At 36.3% G+C, this 27,956-nt stretch overlaps 1 protein-coding gene across 3 annotated transcripts; it reads right to left on the minus strand.

The window, feature by feature from the left end:
- Positions 1-80: 80 nt before the first annotated feature.
- LOC129944432 (targeting protein for Xklp2 homolog) lies at positions 81-27,871 on the minus strand. Of its 3 annotated transcripts, XM_056053859.1 has the most exons (5): positions 27,647-27,871; positions 27,528-27,587; positions 26,933-27,459; positions 26,655-26,861; positions 81-1,144 (listed from the first exon to the last, which is right to left on the minus strand). In XM_056053859.1, exons 1-5 carry the CDS (start codon positions 27,723-27,725, stop codon positions 1,052-1,054), a joined length of 966 nt encoding a protein of 321 aa, XP_055909834.1. In that variant the 5' UTR covers positions 27,726-27,871; the 3' UTR covers positions 81-1,051. The 3 variants fall into 3 exon arrangements, 1 of the variants encoding a protein (XP_055909834.1); XR_008781438.1 differs by lacking the exons at positions 26,655-26,861; positions 26,933-27,459; positions 27,528-27,587; positions 27,647-27,871 and adding exons at positions 19,817-21,171; positions 21,242-21,852; XR_008781437.1 differs by lacking the exons at positions 26,655-26,861; positions 26,933-27,459; positions 27,528-27,587; positions 27,647-27,871 and adding an exon at positions 19,817-21,852.
- Positions 27,872-27,956: the final 85 nt, after the last annotated feature.

Here is a 27,956-nt window from a genome sequence, read left to right on the forward strand (position 1 = left end):
GTGAAGTAAGTGGGCCAATGTGCTTTTCTTATATTTTGTTTCATTATCAAATCATATTGATACTAATTAAAAACAACGTATTTGTTTTTTTTTGTGTAAAAAATAATTTATTTGATATTTTTCATTTGTTTTGTTTGATTCTTATAAAATTAATAATAAAATTATAATAATAGAAAACGATTACATTTTTTTACCACAACTTGTTTTCATGTTTTTCGTTTCATTCTCAATTTATTTAATTTTATTTTTTAGTTAAATATTTTATTCTTTTTTAAATTTATGATTATATTTGTATTTGTTCATAGAAATAATGTAGTTGTGTTTCTGTATTTATGTTAGAAAAAAAGAAAAACCATTCGAGAGGAGGAAAGTGGAAAACAACAAAAAAAAAACACAAGAATCGTCGTCGTTCTCTTCTGTTTGCTTTTTTTCTGATTCAATGATGCCGAGGAAAGAAATAATAATTGTAAATAAACAATATTAAATATTTTAACACTATTTTGCAAAATTTTAATCAACAAGCATTATTGTCAACCTTTGTTTTGTTTTTTATCTAACAATATTAATTAATAATACAAAAAAATAATTTCAAAATATTATTTTGTTTGGAATAAATTAAATACTCTCTTATTATAAACAAAAATTAAAAGAATATTTTAAAATAATAATGCAAAAATAAAAAGAATAAAATGTAATACAAAAAAAAAAAACAATATATTTAATATAAAAGAAGAGAACTCTTATTCACTATAATTAGTAATTTGATATTTATATCTATAAAGACGCATGTATATATATGTATAATTGTGTATGTTGTTAGAGTAAAACTATCGATTAAGAAAAATACATATTTAAGTATAATTTTTGTTTGTAAATTAATTTTCTTTTAGTATCGATCTAACAGTGCCGCCGCGAATATTATATTTTTTGTGAACTAGTTAATAATTCTTTTTTTTTTACATAACTAGGAATAGAAAAAAATAACAATTAAAATATTGTGTTAATTTTTTTGTTTTTGAATAATTATTCGGATCCTTAAATAAATGTTTGTTTATTTAAAAGGATTTGGTCGTGCTTTGAATGATGCTAGCTTTCGGAGTTCTTTAACTATTTCCTCTTCGTGTTTTTTACGTTCTTCTTCCTCCTGAAATTACAAAAAAATTAGATTAATTCAAAAATAAAAGATGTGAAAAGAAATTATATTTAGCCTGCCAATAGAAAATTAAAGAAGTTTGTTAGGTGAGGCCCTAGTGCATAAGGGAATAAAAAATTAAGGCTTCGTAAGGCTTCAGAATTGTTTGATGGAATTTTTTCTAACTCAGAAATCCACACTATCTCTCGTCTAATTGTGAAACTTTTGAGAGCTTGAAAAAGTGCTTAAGACAAAAAATGTAGCTAATTGGTTAAGTGACCTTTGGCCGTTTACAACTTACGACGCAGACACGAGATTTTATTAGACTTGTTACACTACGTTTAGAACACCAAAAGAAATTTACATAAAAACGAATTTTTACCTTAGTTTATCCTATTCCGAGGTTAACACTTATTAATATTATAATCTATTTAGGTATATAACCTTGTTAACAAAATAATTATGTTAACAGAATAACAAAGTTACAAAAATAACCAAAGTAAACTGGGTTAAAAAGATGTTCAAATGGTAGACATGTGCATTCAAGAGGACACAAGCGTCCATAGGTTTTTTCTTAAAACCAACCTCTGTCTATCAACTCCTACTCTCACCTCCACGTGGTGAACATCGGGTGCCTAGTACCTCAACTGGAGATTGGGTTCCAACCCCAGTGGAAAGTTGTTGGGGGCAGCAAACGAGAGAGGTGGGGAGAGGTGTTTCCACTAAGACACCTCTCCTTATCCAGACGGCAGCGGAGGAATTCCCGAGATGGAATCAACGGTGGCGTCTACAGTTCCAGTAAGGTTGAACTACTTAGTGAACACCTTATAGGGCTTCTTCGACTTATTCGGAGCCCAGGCCTGTAAGGAGCGGTTTTATCCGGCTCCCCATCCTTGGAGTTATACTTAGGATCTGGCCCTCCAGGTTGGAGGTTGTGCGTCGGGGTGACTTCCTGGCCACGTAAAAGCTTTCAAAGTTGCGAAGCACCAACAAGCCTCGGATACGGACGGACTTACTGTTGACAACCAACGCAAACGAATAAAGGACAACGAACTTCGGATATGCACGTGGAATGTTAGGTCCCTTAACAGACCACGTGCGGCCGAAGAATTAGCGGAGGCCCTAGAACGATATAAAGCAGATATCACCGCCATCCAGGAAATACGATGGGATGGGCCGGGCAAAAAGAGGATGAAAAACTGCGATATTTACTATGGTGACTGCTACCACGAAAACCAACAGCGCTTATTTGGATGCGGATTCGTCATTGGAGCCAGACTTAGGCAAGAAGTCTTGAGCTATAGGTGCATCAATGAGCGCCTCATGACCATACGCATCAAGGCTAAATTCGGCAACATTAGCCTGATATGCGCGCACGCCCCCACAGAAGAGAAAGACGACAACACCAAAGATATGTTCTTCGAGCTCTTAGACAAAACATATGAGCAGTGCCCTAGCTACGATATTAAAATAGTCCTGGGCGATTTTAATGCCAAGCTAGGAAGGGAAGACATCTTTGGTGGAATAATCGGGAAAAACAGCCTGCACGACAATACTTCCGATAATGGATTCAGGCTCATAGATTTTGCTGCGGGGCGAAACGTCATGGTAGCCAGTACGCGTTTTCCACACCTCAACATCCACAAAGGAACTTGGACTTCTCCACATCAATCTACCGTCAACCAGATTGACCATATTGCGATCGACGCCAGACACGCTTCCAGCATTATGGATGTACGAACTTTCCGAGGAGCTAACATCGACTCGGACCACTACCTCGTTGTAGCCAGGGTAGCACTTCGGATTTCCAGACCTAAGGCAAAACAGGGAGGTGCTGGGAGAAGATACAACGTCGAACGGCTACAATCGCCAGATATCTTTCCGACCGAGTGACAAGTAACCTCTCTCGAAGTTCTCTGCCGCCAACACAATGTATCGAAAACCAGTGGCAACATTGCCAAGATGCAATCAGAGAAGCCGCCTCTGATGTGCTGGGTTTCAAACAGCCACCAACAAGGAACCCCTGGTTTGATGAGGAATGTCGGCAGGCAAATGCAGCCAAACAACAGGCACGCAAAGCGGCGCTGCATAAAAGGACGAGAGCTGCTCGTGAGCTCTATGAGCAGAAGAGGCGAGAGGAACGCCGACTTTTCAGAAGGAAAAAGAGAGGGCATGAGAAGCGTGCGGTCGAAGATGTTGAGAGGTATAAAAGCAGGAATGAGGTTCGAAAGTTTTATGAACAGGTGAAACGAAATTCACAGGTACATAAACCTAGAACCGAAGGCTGCAAAGACGAAAGTGGAAACATCATAGTGGAACCGCAGTCAATGCTGAGGATATGGAAGGACCACTTCTGCAGACTGTATAACGGCGACGAAGAACTGAATTCCGCTGTCAGGCAGGATGATCCATTCAATATAGACGACGAAAGCCAACAATCCCGTCCTCCCGACTTAGACGAAGTAAAGATTGCCATATCTAAGTTGAAGTCTAATAAAGCCGCTGGAGCAGATGGCTTGAATGCCGAGCTCTTTAAAGCAGCTGGAGATAAGTTGGTTAGGAGCATGCACCAACTTATCTGTAAGATATGGTCGGAAGGAAACATGCCCGATGAATGGAACCACAGTATTGTTTGCCCGATCCTGAAAAAAGGAGACCCTCTAAACTGCACCAACTATAGAGGAATAAGTCTACTTAACATCGCCTATAAAATCTTCTCTGCCATAATAAGTGAACGTCTAAAGCCCATCGTCAACAACCTGATAGGTCCTTATCAGTGTGGTTTTAGACCAGGAAAGTCCACAGTTGATCAAATATTCACATTACGGCAGATCCTGGAAAAAACTCAAGAGCACCAAATCGACACCCACCATCTTTTCATCGATTTCAAGGCCGCATATGACAGCATCTACAGGGACGAGCTGTATAGAGCCATGTCTAGTTTTGACATCCCTGCCAAACTCGTCCGTTTGTGCAGGATGACCATGGAGAATTCACGCTGCTCCATAAAGGTTGGAAACAACTTAACAGAACCTTTTGATGTCAAAAAAGGTTTTAGACAAGGTGATGCGCTGTCATGCGATTTTTTTAACATCGTGCTTGAAAGAATAGTGCAGAGCTCACACGTCAACACTAGAGGCACTATCTTTCAAAAGTCTGTCCAATTACTGGCATATGCTGATGACATTGACATAATCGGAAGAACTCAGCGTGATGTCAATGGGGCTTTTGTGAGTATTGAGGCAGAGGCGGCAAAAATGGGTTTAACGGTTAATGAGGGCAAAACAAATTACATGCTGTCGTCTAGAAAGGACATACAACACCGACGTTTTGGTCAAAACGTCACAATCGACAGACGTACCTTTGAGGTAGTCAAGGACTTCGTCTACCTAGGCTCCGCTGTAAACGCAGAAAACAACACCAGCACTGAGATCAAACGCAGAATAACTCTTGCTAACCGCTGTTTCTTTGGACTAAGAAAGCAATTGAGTAGTAATGTCCTCTCTCGAGGGACCAAAGTGTTGCTATATAAGACCCTTATCATCCCCGTCCTGCTATACGGTGCAGAAGCATGGACCATGACAAAAGCGGATGAAAGCACCTTGGGTCGCTTCGAGAGAAAAGTTCTTCGTGTGATCTACGGTCCCGTATGCATCGAAGGGGAGTGGAGGAGAAGATGGAACGACGAACTGTACGGGCTGTACAGCTACGTAGACTTAGCAAGAAGAGTAAAAGTCCAACGACTAAGATGGCTGGGTCACGTAGAGCGCCTGGAAACCAATCCTCCGGCCCGGAAAGTCTTCACAGGACAGCGCAGCAGAGGAAGACCGCGGATCAGGTGGCGCGCACAAGTGGAAGGTGACCTCACCCAACTTGGAGCGCGAAACTGGAGACATCTAGCTAGGGACCGAGCTAGATGGAGAAGTTTGTTGGGTGAGGCCCTAGTTCACACAGGACTGTAGCGCCACCTTAAGTAAGTAAGTAAGTAAAACTGGGTTAAAATAAAATGCACGAAGTTGCTGCTACAACACAGTGCAAGTTGAGCAAAGTAGGGAAGGATTTAAGAGGAGATACCGTTGCGAATTGGTTTTAACAACGACATTTCCTTCAAAAAGAGATTGAGGGAGATAAAACCGGAACCAAACGCCTTCAAGGAAATAAACCGCCTCATCGGTAGGAGAAAACCACTGCCGGAAGTCATGATGAGCAACAACATCGAGCTAACTTCAACGAATGACAAAGTGGAAGCTTTTGCCAAACACTTTGAACAGAGTTTCACTCCAAAACCTTCAACGGACCAAGCCTTCCTCAACGAAGTAGAAACATAGATCCAGTTGATTCAGCAGCCAAATATTGAAGTTCAATTTGACGACAACTGCAAAGCCGATGAACCAGCAAATACCCATAAATTCTGCAATCCTGAGGAGATAGCTGAGATCATTAACGACTTGAAGCCGAAGAAGTCAACTGGAATGGACGGGATTTCCAACTATATCCTGAAAAGACTTCAAGTTTTTTTGATAATCTTGACTATTATCATAAATAACTGCATCAACAACGGCTACTTTCCAAAAAAGTGGAAGACAGCCAAAGTAGTGGCAATCCCGAAGAAAGGCAGTACCAATATGATCTCCAACTACATGCCTGTCTCACTCCTCAATAACATCAGCAAAATTCTGGAAGAAGTCATTTTAAGGAGACTGAAGATATTCTGCAACGAGCATAGCATCATCCCCGAAATGCAGTTTGGATTCCGACAGGCTCACTCAACGATCCATCCAATTCTAAAGTTTCAATCTGACGCCACCGCTGCTCTCAATAGCCACCGAGCTACAGTTAGATGCTTTCTGGATGTCGAGAAAGCTTTCGACAGCGTATGGATTGATGCCCTCATCCATAAACTCCGAATTTTTAATATCCCACAGCCACTAATAAAAATTTTCTTTTCTAGAAACTTCTTTGTAGAAATAGATAGTTGCAAGTCAACGATTAGAGACGTAAAAGCTGGAAGGATCGAAACTTGGACCGTTCCTCTACAGCCTGATGACATCTGACCAGCCAGTGCCAACGGATTGTGAGAACCTGCTGTTTGCGGATGACTCACTCACCTATTCGTCCTCCATGTGTCCTACGATCGCAGCCCGAAGAGAAGACACATAAGCAGACTTTACGAGTACTACCAGAAGTGGGGAATAAGGATAAATACCTCCAAATCGAAACTGGTATGCTTCCGGAGACGTGTCACCAACAACAGCCGCTGTAGATCGGCGGCAGTGGCCCGAAAACTTGTTCTGACGTTCCCGGATGGATCAAGTATTAAAGCCAAGAAGAACGCCAAATACCTGGGAATACACTTCAATGAGCTGCTGCGCTTCAACCCTCACTCTAAGGCTGTGATAACAAAAGCCAACATCGCACTCCATCGAGTTCATCCTCTCTTGAAGAAGAAAACTGGATTAAGTAAACCAACGAAAATGTTGATATACAAACAACTGCTAAGACCATATCAAAAACTGCAATGGAAAGACCTAATGTCTTCGAAAGGAAGATACTAAGGATATGCACCGATCTACAAGTCGACCGTCAACGACAGAAGCACTATAGTAATCGTAGAGTCTACGAAGAGGCTAAAATCAAGCCACTTGACCAATTCCTTGCACAGGCAGCAAGGAAGATAATCACCAAAGTCGCCAGCCACCCTAACCAATTAATGAGAAGGATGGCCAATCAGGAACGACACCCGGACCCGAGATACCTTTGTGATATGGATATCTTGGACTAACTCCGCACTGACGACGACACGAAGTCTCCTTCTATACTGGCCTGGAGTCAGCATACTACCGCGGCTGAACACCGCCACACCCAACCAACCTCCATAAGGACAACCGGGACTGAACAACCCGAGATGAACCTCGCCATCGACAATTTTTTTGGCCATCGACTTCATGTTAAACACATGTTAAATTTTGAATTGCATCAATGTATAAACAAATGTTTTAGTTAAAGTTATTGTTAAATATTATTTATGTTAGAATTAAGGCAAATGTATATAAATTTTGTATGGTTCAATAAATTAAAAAAACAAATTGGTTTTAAAAGGAAGAGGTAAAAATAGAGTCGGCTAAAACATTTCACATTCTTGATGTGCGTTTTAAGAAAGAATCTCTATACTTGACAGTACGCCCGAAATTGACCTTAAGGGTTAGCTGATTAGCATTCCTTGATGTGCGAGTAAATGTAATGTATAATGTTAATGTTTCGGTTATAGTTTTAACGCCTATCATTTTCAAAGATCTTTTTTGGACTCCATAAAAATGACTTGAACTTGGTTTTAGGGGTACTTGCCAAAATATGCGATTTATATTCAAGTTTTATTGTACGAGTGAAGTCTTTGTAAATTACAATAAGACAAATTTCACACATATGTACATTGTACATATATCGAGTAGCTGATTAGTTTCTTGGATGTATGTAAGTGCTATTCATGGATAGCGGCACCGGGCGGGATTGTGCTTTGAAGATAAACAGCATTGTGTTTTTTAAGCATTCTACACTGTTAATAATACAAATTGAACAAGGCTGTCGGAACGGGAATTTAATAAGTTAATGGCCCCCATTATTATTAAGAAGGCATCCTATTCGACTTGGAGCCCCTGCAAATGATTTCTGTAGGAGTTGCATGGACGAGGAGGAAGAGACAATCTCTCATCTTCTGTGCACATGTCCTGCCTTATTACAAAGACGTAGAATCCACCTTGGAGACTACTACTTCAACGATACCAGCGATCTAAAAAAATTTGACATTATTTGTCACCTTCGCTTCATTCGGAGCTCCAATTGGTTCGATGAGTTAAGCTGATCAACTGATTCATGTGGTATCACAACGGACCATACTTTGGTCTAAGTGTGTTGGACTTCCCAACCAACAGCCACTTTAACCTAACCTAACCTATGGCCCCCATTATGAATAGCGAATCGAACTTAAAACTTTGCGAATTCATTTCGTATTAGGAATAGCGATTCGCTCAAATTAAGTTCGCTTTAAATGTCAAAACTTTAGCGAATTAAGTTAACGACGAATTACATTTGTGCAGTGAAGTGTTAGCAACCCTGAAAAAAAGCAATTTGACAGTTAACAGTATAGGGTTATTAAAAATGGAGCGTTACACGATAGAACAACGTGTCTTCATTATTAAAGAATATTTCAAAAATATTGAAAGCTTGGCGGCTGCAGTTCGACAATTTCATACAAAATATGGTCGGATTAGTGTTTTAACTTCGTCAACTGTGAAGAGATTAATTGAAAAATTCATGGAGACTGGATCCGTTGGAGACGCCAAACACACTGGTCGTCCAAAAACAAGCCGTTCAAATGTGAATGTCGAAGCAGTGCGTTAGAGTGTTGCTGAAAATCCAGGAACCTCAATTCGACGTCGTGGACATGAATTGCAAATTTCAAGAACCTCTCTACAGCGTATACTCACCAAAGATCTGTGTCTTCATGCTTACAAAATTCAATTAACACAACAATTGAAGCTTAATGACCATGGACAGAGAAGAGAGTTCGTTGAATGGATTATTGAACATCAACAAATGGACCCTGATTTTTCGAGCAAAATCATCCTCAGCGATGAAGCACATTTTCATCTTGATGGCTTTGTCAATCGCCAAAATTGCCGCATTTGGGGTTCGGAGAACCCACATGTGATTGTCGAAAAACAAATGCATCCAAAACGCGTGACTGTATGGTGTGGATTTTGGGCTGGAGGCATAATTGGGCCATATTTTTTTGAAAATGATGCTGGTCAAGCAGTGACTGTTACTGGTGCTCGATATCGCGACATGATTACACAGTTCTTTCTGCCAAAATTGGATGATATTGATGTGTCCAATATGTGGTTTCAACAAGACGGTGCCACATGTCATACAGCCCGTGAAACAATTCAATTACTGCATGAGACATTTCCAGGTCGTGTACTCTCTCGTTTCGGTGATCAAAATTGGCCTCCTAGATCGTGTGATTTAACACCATTAGACTTCTTTTTATGAGGTTATTTGAAATCACAAGTCTATGTCAACAAGCCCACAACCACCAGTGCATTAAAAGAGGAGATTCAACGCTGCATCAAAGAAATTCAGCCACATTTATGCAGAATGGTCATGAAAAATTTCAACAAAAGAGCGCGCATGTGCAAACAAAGCCGTGGAGGCCATTTGTCCGATGTGTTATTCCATACATAACCCTATCCTATGTACTTTACGAGTCAATAAAAATATAACTATCAAAAGACTGAAAACGGCGTTTTCTATTTAATTCAAATCTTGCGTTAATTTTGGGACACCGAATTAAAAATTGGCGTGTCTGGAAAAATTTCGATCGATAATTTGTTATTGTTCGTTATGTTTGTTTTAATTTAAAATGTGTGATAAAAGAAAAAGGTAGTTTGGGAATTATTATAAAAAACGGAAATAATAATGTTTATTTCAAGAACAAATACAAATCAGGTTGCAAAGCTTATGAAACTGATGGAAATTAATCCCGATATTGCTAGAGACATAGGAGCTTTTGGGTCATCCAAAAGAAATCAGAAAGATTATTGGGAGCAATTTGCAGTAGAATTAAATTCTCTTGGTCCCCGTCACGTGAGGAAAAAGATTGGCATAAGGTGCATTCTCAAATTTTTTTATTTACATTTAAGGAACATTTTTTTTGTACCTAGGTTTGGTTGGACTACAAGCTAAAACTTAAGCAAAAAATTTCATCGAACAAAAAAAATGTTACAGCCACTGGGGGAGGACCATACAGCCAGATTTCTTTGTCTCTTTTGGAGCAAGCTGTGGACAACCTTTTAAATATGGGGCAAACATACAAACTATGCTTCCTGAAAAAGAGTTGATCCAACAAAATAATTTGCAATCGGACGAATTCGAGGACATACAAGAACAATTAAAAGAAATGTTGCAGGAAGAAATTTCAACAGAAGGGGAACGAACTCAAAGGGGTCAAGCATCTGTTCCGAACAATTCAAATGCAACGGAGGGTGAATTGTCAACTATAAAATGAAATGTCAAATGAGTTTACTTTGAAATTATTTCATTCTACTTTCAATTTTAAGTCTCTTCCGAAATGTTTTTCTTCGATTCGGAGAGTGAAAGTGAAGGCGAAGAAGTGTCTAGTGCTAAAATCAAAAGAAGATATTTGAGAGATAATAGTAACCCATTCGAATTGAGTAAAAATGAGTAAATATTCAAAAAGAAAAGAAAGATCATGTATAACATTTGTAAAACAATTTTTTTTTAACTTTGTGCAGCAGTTTAGAGTCAACAAGAAATGTTTTCTCAAGATACTCTACATAGATCTTACAGAAGACAGAAAAAGAACATCAGTTCCACCAGTTCTACAGCTTTGTGCAACATTAAATCTCCTAGCCAGTTGGAGGTACCAAACCAATGTTGGAACAAATGTGTTGCTAACTACAACAGTGTTTAAGTTCTTTCGCCGAAAATTAAGTCTCCTGGAAAATAAGTATTATCCGCAATGGATTAAGTTTGATAGCTCTAAATTTGGAGACAGCAAGGAGTATTATTATATTATAGGAAATTTAAATTACCGGGAATACTGGGCTGCGTTGATGGTACTCATATTTTTCCTCCCTTGGGCAGTTTTAAGAATTCCCCTCGCTATACCAACGTGGGAACTCATAAAGTTGGTCAAAATCTCAGTCTGTTTTTTATTTATTGACATATTATTTTGTTTTTCCATTTTCCTAACACAAAAATCACTCCCGACGATGACTAATTTCTGTCGAGTGAAAACTTTTGATTCAAACGTTAATTTTAAGTTTGTGTGCTGCCGAATCTGGCGAAACAATCGAGGACACTCGATTGAACCAAAATGTGTGCTGCCAATGCTCGATTGTATCGACTAAACTCGATTGTTTCAAGTTACGTGCTGGCACCCCAGTTTCTTCAAAAAACAAATCGACGTTGCTTAACATTATAATTAATTTTTAATAAACAAATGACAATTTATTGAAGAACGCAAATCGCAATATGAGAAAACAAATTTCACAATAATTAAAGCAATTGACATTATTTGACATTTAACATATATTATTTCAATGCAATTAATTTTGGCAGCACTGATTTTGAAGCGAATGCGGAAGCTCGCTAACGATAATACCGATATTACCGAAGTTCGCTAAAACGAACGAAAGTCGAACGTTCGATTCGCTATTCATAATGGGAGCCCATAAGACGTTGCTGTTGAAGTTCTTTTTTAGAGACTTTTTAATGAGTTTTTTGAGTGCAAAATACAATATTTCAGATGAGTATTAGTGAAACCTAATAAATAACACTTTAATGTACGGTGAGGGTTTAATAATGGCATAGCTGTTGAGTTCTTTTTTGTTCATATCATATACTCGTACGTGAATCAGTATAAATATAGTTGATAAGCAATTCTTTAACCTTTCGTTCCCTAATGTGACAATTACGTTTTGGATTAGTTTTTCGTCATGAAATCTTTAGGAACATATCAGAGAAGTATCAATTTAATGAGTTTCATTCCCAAGTCGAAAATAACATTAATATAGCAATATTAAGCCTTTCACTGCATCAAAATTAAATATCTCAAAAGAGCTACTGATTATTCTAGAAGTCAAACAGAAAATGTATGACTATTTTTTTTTAAATTGTATTATTTAGTTGTAACTTGAAAATGAATAAGCTTCATAATGAAACAGATACGAGAGAGTCCATATTAATCAATGATGCACAATATTATCAAAACAATAATAATGCTGCTATTTTTTTGATGTGACAAAGCAACAGCAGCCAACGATAATTGACGCATTGAAAATTGCAATCAAAACAAAATGATTTGCATTATGACGTACACAAGATATTCATAAATCATAAAAACCAAACTATAACTAACTTTGTGTATATTATGAATACATGTGCACGTTGTAAATATAATTCAATTAAGTTCAATTTCATTTATGGTGCGATCAAATGTACCAAAATATGATTCATGATCATTTTGAATGTGTGCCTATTAATAGAGTATTTATATTTTATTTTATGACTTTCTTCTTTTTTTTTGTTGAATTTGTGTTTGCTCAACATTTGCGTCAATTATAATTTTGATAAGAAAAGTCATTGCTAAAATAATAAAGCAACACCTAAGAAAATATATATAACAAAAGTAAAGCCTGTTTTTTTAAAACCGGCTTTGTTTTATTAAATTGAATCATATTCGTATGCAATACAAATGTTATTTAAAAAATATAATTACAAGCAATTTGTGACTCATCCAATGTTACATAATTGGGAGGAAAAATTGGAAAGAGAGCTTATTTATCCCTAGAATTCGGAAATTATGATGGTTTATAGATAAAGGTGGGTATTGAACTTTTTTTAAGAATAAGGAAAGCAAAGTTAGTAAATCAAAATAAATTTCAGCTGCGTTTTTCATTATCATTATTATACGGATCAGATTTTGAAAATTAAACAAACATGATAGTCCGGGAGCTAGCAACGTTTGGAAACCAAGAAATTTAGGTCAGTTAATTTTTCGATATGTTGTTTTTCTTGCTCTTTCGGTTAGAGTCTGGACTATCTGGCTGGAGGTAGCGGTTGCGTTTGTTATGAATTGATTTTAAAAGATTTTTTTAAAGCTTGATTTTCAATTTTCCACCTATAAATAGGCCTCCTAAATCTACATTTGTTATTGCCAGACATTTTTATGATTGTTTACTATGTTCCATACGCGAATTTTTTATTTTTTTTAAATACAAAATTCAAAGTATTTTTTAAAGTTTATAACTCTTATATTAAATTCTTTAAAGATAAAAAAATATAAAATTAAGACGTTAATTCGATTGTTGTAGAATGCGCACTAACAAACGCAACCGCTACCGCCAGATAGTCCAGACTCTAACCGAAAGAGCAAGAAAGACAACATATCGAAAAATTAACTGACCTAAAATTCTCGCTCGAAAACGTTGCGATCTCCTATACTATGATGAAAATAACAGCAATGATATATTTACATGTCTTATTGTCTTCGCTATCAGTGTTGTTGTCTTTATTTTTGTTTAAAATGGATCCATACTTTTATACCCACTTGGAAAGAAAGGGCAAACTTTCTGCCATATCTTAAATAAGCCCGCCGGAATGATACATGGGGCATTCCCCTTTTAATCAATTCAACTGTATCACCTGGATTTCTAGGAATGCTCATGAGGATACCTTTGGGTCCAATTTCAGACGTTTTATCAATTAAGTTTAAAATAACCAATAGTATTAAGCAACTTAGTTTGAAACAAATGATAAAGGTTATAAAAATAACCTGCGTTAAAAAAAATGTAAAAAATAACCAAGGTTATGAAGCAAAAAACGTTATTAAAATAACCAAGATTATAAATCTATCCTTGTTCAAAATAACCAAGGTTATAAAAATAAACTGGGAGATAACCATGGTTACAAAACAAACTGAGGCTAAGTTATAACCAATGTAATAAAAACTATCTGGGTTAAAAATTAACCTGAGTTAAGAAAATAAGCAAAGTTAAAAAAAAACAACCAACATATTATCTTAACTTATTTCTTAAGTTGTTATGTAGTTTTTAGAACTCCAGGAAATAAAAGGATATGGGTTCCAATTATTCATTTCAAGGCTTTAAGATTCATGATGGATACACGAAGGGTTAGGTATACATTTTTAGGCTTTGGAAGGCATTTACCTACGTAAGAATACCTTTTCTGCAAGATAGAATGGTAACGATATTTAAATGTTACCGGCGGGCGAACTTAAAAGGAATGATGATGGGAGCGTTTGCAAAAAAAATTATAATTTAAAAATAAAGATGTGAAACAGCAAGTAGAAAACGAATTTCAGGCATAAAGGGGACCTAGAGTTTTTTACCGAATGCGGAGCACTTTTTGATGGCAGGGAGGATTTGTCAAATTCTTATAAAAGGCATTAAAGTAAGAGCAATTTGTCAAAGACAGGGATTGAACACAAACCTATGGAATGACAGGCCTACGCACTTCTCGTCACACAAATAAAAAAAACACCTTTTGAATAGACCACTCCACAGCTTTTGAAAGAATAAATTTTTTTTTAAATCTTTAAAATTATCATACATATGTATAAGTATATAATTTAGCCTGCCGTCTGTCAAGAGTAGCCATGTTAATTTTGGTAGGGTCAAAACCCACATTTATTCGGCTTTATTGAAGCTAAAGGGTGTCCCAAAATTAACGCAAGATTTGAATTTGCCGCCATTTGTGCAGTAAAGTGTTGGCAGCCCTGAAAAAAAAGCAATTTGACAGCTAACACTATAGGGTTATTAAAAATGGAGCGTTACACGATAGAACAACGTGTCTTCATTATTAAAGAATATTTCAAAAATAGTGAAAGCTTGGACCCTGATTTTTCGAGCAAAAGCATCCTAAGCGATTAAGCACATTTTCATCTTGATGGCTTTGTCAATCGCAAAATTTGCCGCATTTGGGGATCGGAGAACCCACATGTGATTGTCGAAAAACAAATGCATCCACAACGCGTGACTGTATGGTGTGGATTTTGGGCTGGAGGCATAATTGGGCCATATTTTTTTGAAAATGATGCTGGTCAAGCAGTGACTGTTACTGGTGCTCGATATCGCGACATGATTACACAGTTCTTTCTGCCAAAATTGGATGATATTGATGTGTCCAATATGTGGTTTCAACAAGACGGTGCCACATGTCATACAGCCCGTGAAACAATTCAATTACTGCATGAGACATTTCCAGGTCGTGTACTCTCTCGTTTCGGTAATCAAAATTGGCCTCCTAGATCGTGTGGTTTAACACCATTAGACTTCTTTTTATGGGGTTATTTGAAATCACAAGTCTATGTCAACAAGCCCACAACCACCCGTGCATAAAAGGAGGAGATTCAAAGCTGCATCAACGAAATTCAGCCACATTTATGCAGAATGGTCATGGAAAATTTCAACAAAAGAGCGCGCATGTGCATGCAAAGCCGTGGAGGCCATTTGTCCGATGTTACATAACCCTATCCTATGTACTTTACGAGTCAATAAAAATATAACTATCAAAAGACTAAAAATGGCGTTTTCTATTTAATTCAAATCTTGCGTTAATTTTGGGACACCCTTTATAAACTTAATTTAACATAAGAAACAAGCAACATATAGCTAAGGAAGAGACTGGTGAAAGAAAAAGTTTTGGAGACCGGATTTAAGCAGTAAAGTGATTACATTTAAGTCTAAAAAGTTACCATTTAAATTGACATTCCATAGCAAGCAAGTTATAGGTTCATTGGAGTCATAAGAAGTACGGTGACTGGGAAGATAAATGAGGTGATTTTTTAGGACAGGACATTTAATAGACCAACAAAGCAGACGATGGATGAACAAGATGTTAGATATCTGTCTACATTCTTCAGGATCACGGAATCATTCCAAGGTACGCCTCAAAGGGCAAATAGAAAGGAACATATTTGAAGGCCTTCAATTCTTGAAATATGTACGTCTTTATAAGGAGACCGCACTTGAGAGACGTATTCGAGTATTGAGAGGACAAATGTGATGTAGAGAATGGGTAACGTAGGGTTGAGTTGGCTTTTAGTATTATATCAACTGTATGAAATTTCCCTCAAAAAAGAGGGAATGAATGCTTTCGTTATGGAGAAAGTATTGAAGGTCAGAAATTCTTACTCACTTTTGTTAAAATGTAATTGACTGACATTTGTTTATATTGAAGTATAAGCAGTTTTTTTGTACACCAGACTAAGGGCCGTATTATCACTCGCGAGTCGCCTAAAAATAAGCGAATACTGTTTGCGATTCGCCAAGTTGACGTTCGCCTTAAACTTCAAAAATTTGGCGAATTAAAATGTCAAATTGGCGAATGCTTGCCTTTGTCTGTCATAATCGGTCGAATTGTAATTCTTGGTGATTTTGAAAAAATCTGTAAGATAACAACAAATTACGAATTATAATTACAACTTTTATTGGAATAGCATTAAAAGAACCAACAACGCCTAGTTCTCAAAGTTGGTGGAGCTAATGGATTAAAACCCCGACATTGCCAAGGGTGTCGGGGACGTTTGGATCATCCAAAAAAAAACCAAACCCAATATTGGGATTCGTTTGCCCTTGAGCTAAGCGCATTGGGATCTCCTATTCGAGAGAGTAAAGAGTGGCATAAAGTACGTAACAAAGAATATTACAAAAGGGTTTTAGAAAATAGAATTTAATAGGTTTGGCTATACTATAAATAAAATAAAAAGGACGTAGTCGCAACAGGTGGAGGATCTTTTCGGTAGTTATCTTTGTCCCCGATTTGATAAGTTTTCAGCAGGCTGTAAATCCAATGGGTAATACGTTTGGAATCAATTCAACTACAACAGTGGAACAACCCGACTCAAATGATGCAGACATTGAAGTTGAAGATGCTCCCATGGCAATGACATCAGCCCAGTTAACAAAAATCAATGAATGTCGTAGAAGAAGGGGAAAGTTTGTGGATGAACGAGTCAAACTCCTCCAAAAACTAACGGAGACTCAAGAAAAACTTCTTGTTGCGTCGGATTCCATTCAAAAATCTTTTTCCGAAATGGCAAGATATTCAAGAAAGAATTATAAACTTAACAATCAAAAACTTAAAACACAAAAATCTGGTTAAATTTTTTTCAAAGTAATTATTAATTTTATTACAGACTATCTGGTAATTCCAGTGGGTTGGAAGCATCTCTTAAACTTCTCCTCAATCTACAGATCATGATTTTTTCTTCTTTATTTGTTACTTCTTCATTTTCATCCTCGAAAAACAATTCAACGCTGCTAATCATCTTGTTTTTTATTAACTTTTTTTTCACAAAAAACAATATTCTTCAATCTGACTTTATAAATATTTATGACAGTTTTTAATGTTGGCAGTTTTGTTTTCAAAGACGAATTACGGAGTTCGTCATTGGTAATACCACCAAATTGTTAATTCGCCAAAAACATTCGCCAAAACGGAAGAAAAATCTGTTACGATAAAATTGATTTAAACCAAAGAGCAGAAATCTTAAAGAGAATTAGTCTTCGTTTCCTTTTTTGGGCCGACATCGTAAGCGGCACGAATTCAACAAGGTTGGTAGTTTTTGACTTTTATTTCTGACACCATGTTGTTTAGGGGAAATGAAAGATTTACAATGAAAACTTAAAATATCATCAACATGTTCTCAAATGATTTTAGAATAAGGAATAGTTTGACAATAAGACGATAGTCAATACAGTAGCTTGTGTAGCCAAGGAGGTTTTCCACACGTTTAGGTTTTCGCCTTGAGCTAAAAATAGATTAAAAACTAATGAGAGGGTAGAAGATAGTGAAGCGGAACAGTGTTAATTGTTACAGGAAGTAATGGACGTCAATCTAAGATCCAAAGCATTAATTTGTTAAAGAAACAAGATTATTACCTAAACAAACTTTAATTAAACGGTAACATATTAACGTGCTTATACTTTTTTTAAGATATGTATTTTGTCTAAACGCTTCTCAAGTCCTCGTTTAATTTCTGGAACAATATTTTAACATTTTCTTTATAAATATAGATCAGAATATCATCCGCAAAAAGTTTACACTACAATATTTAAGTAATTTTTTAAAGTCAATAATGTACAAAAGAAAGAGAAAAATCATTAGAACAGAGCCTTGTGGAATCCCCCCGGATCATTAAATATTTATCATTCACTTCAGTTTTCTGGTTTCTATTTGCCAAATAATATAAACATAACAATATATGGTCGTAAGAAAGGAAGCTGACACACAAATTTATTTTTCTACCACGCCCGTGAACTACTATACTATTTCCTGTAGTTTAGAGCTTAAAAACTGACTTTGATAGGATTTTTTTTTAAATTGGGAAACATAGGTTGAAATACTCAAATAATAAATAATTAAATGAAGAAAAATTAGTGAAAAGTTTTTAGAACTTTACTGAACTCAAAAAAATAAAAATAAATGTTTTATCAAAAGTCAAGTTAAAATTGTGCTACCCAAAGTATTTGTCTCTAAGAATTTAGTTTTTTTTCAATCCAAGACGATAGTATTCTTAGCTTTTCATATTCGTTTTCAGATTCACATCCCTCTTCTTTAGATGTGGAACTGCAACGTCAAAATATGATAAGTTCATTAAATTTCGACCTAAACAGCATTGTACAATGGGGAATATGAAAACCGCGTGGAATTTAATGCTTCGAAAACGCAATGCTGTCTTGTATCGTTAAAGCGAAATATACCCCCTTTGCCATTATCCATAAAAGGCACTTGCATCGAGTATACTGAACATCTCGATATTCTCGGTAAGTGTATTACCAACCACCTTTTGTGGAACGATCATATACGCGATGTCGCCAAAAATGTCGCAAGGTTTTTTATTGGCTGTTATCTATAAGACTTATATACGTCCAAAACTTGAGTATAACTCCAATATCTGGGCTGGTGCTCCTGCAACTTACTTAAGCTTTTTGGACAGTATTGAATGTAGAGCATTTAGATTGATTGGTAATATTACCATCATGAAATCATTTAAGTTGCTTGAACATCGTCGAAATGTTTCGTGTCTCACCCTCTTTTACCGATATTTTAATAGTCTATGCTCTAGAGAAATAGCCAGCTGCATTCCCCAACTTAAACAGTTAAACCGTAATACTCGCGCTTCTAGGAATGCTCATCAATATACCCTCTAGGCCAACTTCGGTCGTACTGTCAAGTACAGAAATTCCTTCTTTAGCCGTACTATGCGAATGTGGAATGCCTTGCCACACTCGTGTCTTTCCCAGCCATTGCAATATTCAGGAATATTTAAAACCAATGTGTCCCGACACCTCCTTTCAACCCCTCTTTCCCTTTCTTAGTGATCACACTGTGTCTACATAATAAGGGTAGTATTATGCCTTGAGTGTGCGCTTATTATAAAGAAAAAAATTCAAGACTAATCATTAACTTCTGCAAATGATGCTGAGAAGTACCATAATTTTCAGGTAATTAAGGCATTTCGGGGTTTTAAATTAACATATCGTTTAAACTCGATTAAATACAAATCAGGAAGACTTTCAGAATACTTTTCATAAAGAATTTAAATCTCCGGAAGTATTTTATTGATGTATGACGCTGTGCAAAAAGAAAATCTACATGGCAAACCGCTCCTGCATGAAAATTGCAGATAATAAGTGCACGTGATGTGGGGAAATTTTAAAGTATACACTTGAGTATGTGTTTCTATACTCGGAGCCAAACGCACATACTGAGCTCTATGAACTGTTTAAGAGGAGCTGATTAAGGAACTTACAACTGCGATAAAGTTTAACGATGATGGTAGTTTTTATCACAGTACTGAACTTCTTGGAAGCTCGCCATAGATAAAACAAAACAACAAATAAACAGCTTAAAAATGTAACAAAATTCTTATTGAACTCGTACGATCTCAACAAAGCTACACTTTGACCAAATAAAATAGTTTATTCAGCTAAATGAGAATGACTAATCCTTAACAACCACATTTGCAGTGATTTACTTTTGTATCACTTTGAACATCAAATCTGTTTCTGTTATTTATTGAAAAATACATGTTTAAAAAATGCAATAAACAAAAACTATAGAATTTAATATACGTACTTAACATTGTGAGTAATACTCCATTCATAAATTGTGTGTGTTGTTTAAAAGTAGTAGAATTTGTTTGTAAATGTTTTTTGTTTTGTTGTTGTTGTTGCTGTAGCTGTTTTTGTTGTTGTTCATAATAATGCTAAATTTTTCTTGTTTTTCGCCAAGACACAAAATTGATAACAGTTGATAAAAGGCCAGCCGCAGAATTCTCCTCCTCCTCCACTCCCGTAGTATCCAATGCACGTTGATCTCTTTCTCTATCTCTATTGCTTCTCCCAACTCCACGACGGCGGCCTTCTACTAATCTTCCATTTATATCTGTTTCTACTGTAGCTTCCTCTTTTCCTTCCTTATCCCTTTCCCTTTCCCCTCGATCTACGACTTGGCTTAAATTTGTTAAACATCACTTGCTGTTGTTGTTGGTACTCGTCGCTGCTGAGTTGTTGCCAGCATCCTCAATCTTATCCGATATGATTGAAGAATCACCATAGAATGTTGGCTCGGCGTGCTGATGTTGTGAATGCTTTTGAAGATCGTCCTCATCTCCGTCCGAATCGTCTTCGGCTGAACTATCGCCATTCGACACAGTTCCGGTTGCATTGTTGTTCGTTGCTTTGCCCAGAGCATTGACCGTCGAGGAGATGTTTGCCCCTTCCTTGATGTGTTCCTCTTGTGCCTTGGCCTTGCTTAAATTGTCGTAGCACTTAAGGCAAACCCTCACAGACTTGGTGCTCTGTTGCGGCAGCAAGAATTTCTTCGAAGAACATGGTCCGCACACCACGTCCCCACAATTGCGACAGTGATGACGACGCACTAACATTGTGAATTGCGTCTTCTTGCAGTGCATGCATATCGATGCCTCGTTATCGGGCACCCAGACGGCTGCATGATTCTCCACTGGCTTCTTGCCACTCTTCCGCAGCAAGTCCTCCACGCACTTGTTGATATGCGCCATCCATTCTTGTTTCTCTGTGCTGGTGGCAGCGTAAACCACAAACGACTTTGTGGTTGTTCGGATGAGCCAGCCGTTGCGGAACTGACCATGATCATCAATGGTCTCCAGTTGGACTTCCTCCAAAGGCATTATGTGTTGTTTGTTGTATTTCTTTTTTCCAATAACAATGTTGCCATAGACGAGAATGTCATTGAACAAGAAGAACTGGCGACTCTTCGGACGTTTGCGGCACATTTTGGTAAGGACACCCTCGCCCACTAGCACTCGACCGGGAATAGCTAGTGGCTGGCCGGAGCTTCCGAAGCAGTTCTCGACCATCGCTATGCGACGGGTGTTTGCTTCGCTGTTTACTAGACGGTCCACCATTCTGATTGTAGATGGCGTTAGTGTTAACGCTAATGCGAATGCACTAAAAAATAAATTGTTGCAAAGATTTCACTTTTTCGATCTTCTTCTTAATTTATTTTCGGTTTTCTCACCTTTGTATTTTTTTTATTTTCGTTTGTTAAATTTCCCACGAAAAGGTTATTCTTTTTTCTTTCTAATTTTCAACAAAGATGCTCAAATAATGGGAGCAAAATAAATAATTTATCAAAATGAAAGAAAATAAATAAGAAACAAAAAATAAACTTGGATTTCTCCGCAGATTCTGGCCTCGCACTTTCTCACTTAATGATTGCTGCGATAGTTCACAAACGGGGGTAGGGGGAAAAAGAAGAGGTTCAGTGTGCAGTTAGGCAGTCAACTGTGTCTTCTTTTCTTTTTTTTTTGTTTCGTTTGTTCGTTCTCGTCTCGTATAGCTACTTCCAAATGGCGATTTTCTTTTTCTTTGCACTCTCGAAGTGACTCACTTGGCCAGAAAGAAGATTTTCCGGATTATTTTGTTTAATTATCTGGCTTTGGAAATTATGTTGCAATTATGAAAAACTATAAACGAGGTTTAATTTGACTAATTTTTCATAAGATAATTGTAAATAATTTAAAACATCTCCCAAATAGTGCTACGATTGCACCTTGAAATGTTTTGACGAACGACAACGACGACGACTACAAAAATTCACGGGTTCGCTGAGTTGATGGAATTTTTTTTTGTCTACTTTTTGACAGTTGACAATTCAACTTTTTTGTTGTTGTTGTTGTTGGACGGTTGAATGATGTGCTGAATTGCGGAATATTGCTTTTTCAATGGAGCGGGCATGTTCGTGGAGTAGATGGTTGATTGAAAGGCGAATGATAGGGTATGTTTGGGAAAGTTTGTATTAGTGAATGTTTATAGTTTATTTTAGTAATTTTATTTTTTTTACTAAATACATATGTAGCAAAATTGTACTCGGGAGTTAATCTGTAAATTTTCATGGGGTCTTAGGTGAGTAAAATAAATCATTTTTGTTTTTTATCTAGATCTGTCAAAACACAAATTTCCACTATTTGGCATTCCATGGGACAAAATAAATTAAAGATTAAATCTGCGGGTCCGGATTTTTCGACAGGTTTAAAGTTATTTGCACTAATACCAATAAAATATAAAATTTAAAATAAAATTACTGGAAATTTGATAGCTAGCACGTACACTAAAACAATGACCTAGCTAGTCAATCTGGAACTGTCATATTATTGACAAATGCAAATATATAAAATAAGAAACATTTTCGATTTGATAACTTTAACTTATCTTTCGTGTTTTAAAATTCAATAAAATCAAATGTAAGGCACAATTTTAATGATTCATGTAAGTATTTAAATACTGAACGATTTATTTCATTTTGAATTCGCGTGGTTTACCGAATATTTGATTGTGATACTAGCTTTGTGAATGTGACCACTGATTTCGATGAATAAACAAAACATTTAGGCTTAAAGAACATAAACAAACTATCATACTTGAATATTGTATTCGTGGTTTTAAGTTGCTTACGCTCCCATTGCGTGAGAAGTTTCTTTGTTGCATTATTTCACTTAGGGATGACGTAAATTGGCCACCGTAATTGTGTAATATTCCACATTTGGATTTTTTCTGTGTACTACACAAAAGACCGCGATTGTTCCCATAATACTCAAATTCTAGACGCATCGAAAACTTATACTGCTCAAGTTATAGCCGAGGTATCGTTCAAAATGTATGCAGAAGTAGTTAAAAATAACTTTTAAATAATGGCATGAGTTTTCGTAAGGCGGCTATTTCAATAGTATTGATTTTCACGATTAATGAAAAAGTTCAGCCTTTATTTTAAAAACAAATTATATCGTTGTGCATTTATTAAAGTTTTACTTTCGAAGGCGAAATATGACGGGGCCTAATCTGATGAAAACTAGCGAATTAATTTCCTAGAGAGGAACAAGTTTTTTAATTTCAAGTTATGAATTCATCAGAATTTTGAACCTTAGCTCACAATTTAAATGGCAACAAACAATATATTGTTGATATTTATATGGGTGGTTATACAAAGGTTGGGTAACTTTTGAGGATATTTGGTTTCCGATAATTATTAAAATAAACTTCTACAAATTCGAGTGTATATGATAGCTTATCCATTAATATATTTTTCCAAATCGGGCCAGTAACTTTTTTGAGAACATTGTAAGATATTTAAAAATTTCAGAATTTGACTGACGGGGTAACATAGTACTGATACATGTTAAACAGTTTTGAAAGTATTATAATGAAATTTAATACAAATTAGTAAAAATTGCTTAGGATTTGATAATGGTCGCTTAAAATCACTTAGTAACAATTAAAAATAATTATTAATATGTAATACTGGGAGAGAATACTTTAGGTACGAATAGGACTGACGAAAAAGACTAAATTTGAGATTATGCTTTTGTTTTTTTTTTTTCAAATATCAACAAACTACATTTTAACAAATCAAAGTCTAATATGAATAAATATAAAATAAACTTTAGATTAACAAAAAAAATAACGACTCACCATAGGACTGACGTGTTGACTGGCTTAGCACGTGTGTAGACAACAAACATATCCCAAACTCTGGTACAGTTATGTCTTCAAATTGTGCCACCCGCAACTAAAACTAACTTTATTACCAACATTAAAATTCAAAGTGGGATTTGGCGTTGAGTCGGCGATATTTCGCTAGAATTTTAAATTTAAATAACACAACATACTGACGAATGAAACTGAGCACAACATTTCTTATTTTTTTAAAATAAAGTGGAGAACACTGTATTGTGAAAGTTGTAAAAATATTAACCTATATACATCACTGATTGCATTAAATTGATAAGTTTTCTCAAATCAATGATAATGTTTCATAGACAGTCACTTATTTGTTGGGTTTTGGGGTTCTGACATGCGTTGGCAGGGACTGACGTTTTAAGAACTTATTGTGTTTTTTAATAACTTGTATTCAAAATGAAGAACTTAAATTGGATGACTAAATAAAGGTCTTTAAATTGTTTTAAAATAAATTTGAAGTTCAATAAAATATAATAAGACTGTATATATTGGTTGATGACATCGAGTTACCCCACCTTTGTATAATCACCCATCGTCAACGGACTCAACTACGCTAAAGCAGCTGGATCAGTTAGGATATACAAGTATGGACAAATCTTATGAACAATGTATTAGAAGATTGTTTAAAACTTGGATAGTTTAACGAAGCTTTAGTATTTTCGCGTTTGGGTGTTGGATTATACGTTCTTGATTGATTTAATATATAATATTTGTTTGATTGGGCTTTAATGATCAATATTCTTGATGCAATTCATAAAAAACTAATTCATCTTCTGTTACCCGACGTTTCGATGGCTATTTTCCAGCTTCTTCAAGGGATTTTTTCAAATTTATTAGCTGAAGATTTACATTATATGTTACAATGTGTGGAATTTTCAATTCTCAAGAAAGGCTGTACAATGAATCCTGTGAACTGCAGAGGTATTTCCACCTATAAGCCTCCTTTTACATTTTCACCTCAATAGGATTTCATCCAAAAACTTATAAGTTTTTTTTTTGTTTTATTAATCCTTATCCTCATCCTTATAACTATAACATTTGTTAAATCTTACGTTAAATTAAAAAGAATTAAATCAAAATACATTTTCAAAAGAAACAAGATAAATCAAATTCAAATTCATTGACAGTATTAATTATTGAATTAAACAATAAAATAATATAGCTCAACAAAACTTCGGTTTCATTATGATCGAAATCAAGAAGCCACAGGTTTACTTTTTTCAAAAAGACGAATAGAGTTGGTAGGTTGCGTAGGCTAGCTAGAAGGCGGTTATACAATTTGCTGGAGACAACATGATACGAGTTTCTAAAGCTTGTATTACGAAAAGATGGAATGTCAACTAAGGATTGTTAATTACTGCGTAAGTTATAGCCTTCACTTATTGGACTCTGCAAGTACATGCCTCAAATAAAGAAAATCTTGAGAACCTTGTAATAGAATAAATGTCTGACAGGCAAAATCTTTATTTGCCTAAAAAGCTCTATGGAATCAGAGAGACGGGGTGAGTTACACACTTTTCTTATAGCGCATTTTTGCAGCACATTTTGTTCTAATAAGCACCTCCCCAACAGCTTATACCGTATTGCATTCATGGTGTTATCAGAACAATACTTTCTAAGGCGATAAAAACAACGGATTGTTGAAAGGAAATATTGTTTAAGATCTAAAATATGTTCAGACCAGAAACATTAACATTAAAATAGTGATACGAATTTTGAAAGGAACTCAAGTGTAAATTAAACCTTTAACAGTTTGATGAGTGGAATATAACATTAATATCTGGAGTCACGTTGTCTTGAGTTTCAACAGTGTGAGCGAGCGCATCACGACAATTCGCATCAAGGCTAAATTCACCAACGTAAGCCTAATATGCGCGCATGCCCCAACAAAGGAGAAAGATGAAGACACCAAAGACATATTCTTCGAGCTCTTGGACAAGACATATGAGCAGTGCCCTGGCTAGGACATTGAAATTGTCTTAGGAGATTTTAATGCCAAGCTAGGAAGAGAAGACATCTTTAGTAGGATAATCGGGAGATACAGCCTGCACGACACCACCTCCGACAACGGATTCAGGCTGGTCGATTTCGCTGCGGGGCGAGACGTTCTGGTAGCTAGTACGCAGTTCACGCATCTTAATATCCACAAGGGGACATGGAAATCTCCTGATCAATCAACCGTCAACCAGATTGACCACATTGCGATCGACGCACGACACTTCTCCAGTATCCAGGATATCCGAACATTCCGAGAGGCCAACATTGACTCGGACCACTACCTCGTTGTAGCCAAGGCCACGGATATCCCGATCCAAGCCAAAACATGGAAGTACTGTGAGAAGATTCGACGTTAGACGGCTACAATCGCAAGAGACTGCCATGTCCTTTTCCGATCGAGTCTCTAATAACCTCTTAAGGAGTCCTATGCTTCCTGCATTAAGCATTGAAAACCAGTGGCAACATTGCCTTGCAGCCATCAGAGATGCCGCCTCTCAAGTGCTAGGTTTTACTTTCCTGGTCTAAAACCACACTGATAAGGACCTATCAGGTTGTTGACGATGGGCTTTAGACGTTCACATAGTACGGCAGAGATTTTATAGGTGATGTTAAGTAGACTAATTCCATAATAGTTGGTGCAGTTTAGAGGGTCTCCTTTTTTCAGGATCGGGCAAACAATACTGAGGTTCCATTCATCGGGCACGCTTTCCGATGCCATTTTAAATACGGCGATAACAATCCAGGAATACGATTCTCTTTTCAAAAAGTTGTTCATTACTTAACTTATTTTAATATAGGTAACTTGCTTTAGAATTCATATAGCAAGATCATCTAATGTTAACGTAAACATTGTTTTTGTTTCAGTACCTTTCACCAGGAGGAATCTTTAAATTTATGTCCACTAATAAATCACTTACCTGCTTCTTTCGTTCCTCTGCAGCTATTCTAATTTGCTCATCGTATTGTTTTCTTTCTTCCAATCTGCGTTCTACACTTAATTTGAAAGGCTGGGATGCTACAACAGGTTGCGATGTTTTCTTTGGCTTAAATGGCTCATCATTAAGTACCATTGGCCTTCGACTAGTGAATTTTTGAGCTGCATTTTGTTTCTTATATTCTTCCAACTACAATTTTAAACCAAACAAAATTCACTTTTAGAAAAAAAGAAGAAAAACATAAATTTATAAGAATTTACCATTTGTCTACGCTTCTCTGAAGCAGCTTGTGAAGTTTTCAAGACAACCGGTGTCTTGGGCACTGTAAGATTATGGACGATTTTCGCTGGCATAGCCTTATGCTTAGGAACAGGTCGACTGTGAAAAACTCGGTTCTTTTTTTCTTCTTCCAAAAGCCTTTTTATAATTTCTTCCTTTTTCTTCTTATAAATGTCCTTGAAGTCATAGGCATGTGGATGTTCAACTTTGGCTGTTGGCTTAACATTCTTCGGCACTGTGGTTGTTGGCGTTCTGAACTTTGTTAACAGATTAGCCGGTGGACGTTTGCTGGTTGATGGCGTTGGTGAAGGAGGTAATGGTTCTACAGAAATCGGAGAATCAACTTCGGCGACGTTTTCATTTTCACATTTTTCATCTCTTGCTTGTGACAAAAGACAGTCATTATTTTTCGATTGATTACTTGAAGCGATTGGTGAGACATTTTCTTTATCCTCCTTGCTGTCAATTGCATTATCGTTTGAGAAGGACTCATTTAAATTGAGTGCAGCTAGAATAAAAAAAGTTGTGGAGTTAAGAGATTTGAATTTCTCTTGTTTTTATTTGTTTGCTGCTTACCCATTGCTTGGAGCGTACCAAAATCTTCCGAGAATTTTTCGTGTTTTTGATGTTTTCGACCTGAATTGGATAGATTTTTAAATATTCATATTGTTATTTGATTTTATATTTAAACTTACTGAAAAAATGCTCAGAATGGTTTAAATCAAATCGCCCGACTTGAATATCGTCCCAATTATACGATGTCTGACCCAGCATAATATATATAAATTGGTCTGTGTTGAATAATATTCACTGAATTTTATTGTTATTATAACTTGAAAAATAAGTATTTTCTTAAGAACAAAGCGCAAATAAGAAGAATTTCTGTGTGCGAAGATTTGTGAGCGTTTTAAATTGAAATTTGAAATGTTCCGTAAGCCCTGAAAAGGTGATAAATGACAAGAAAAGTATGTCTTTCTCTGTTTGGCTAAAATGTGTAAGGGAGAT

Source organism: Eupeodes corollae, chromosome 2 (assembly GCF_945859685.1).
Source record: "Eupeodes corollae chromosome 2, idEupCoro1.1, whole genome shotgun sequence".
Taxonomy (NCBI): domain Eukaryota; kingdom Metazoa; phylum Arthropoda; class Insecta; order Diptera; family Syrphidae; genus Eupeodes; species Eupeodes corollae.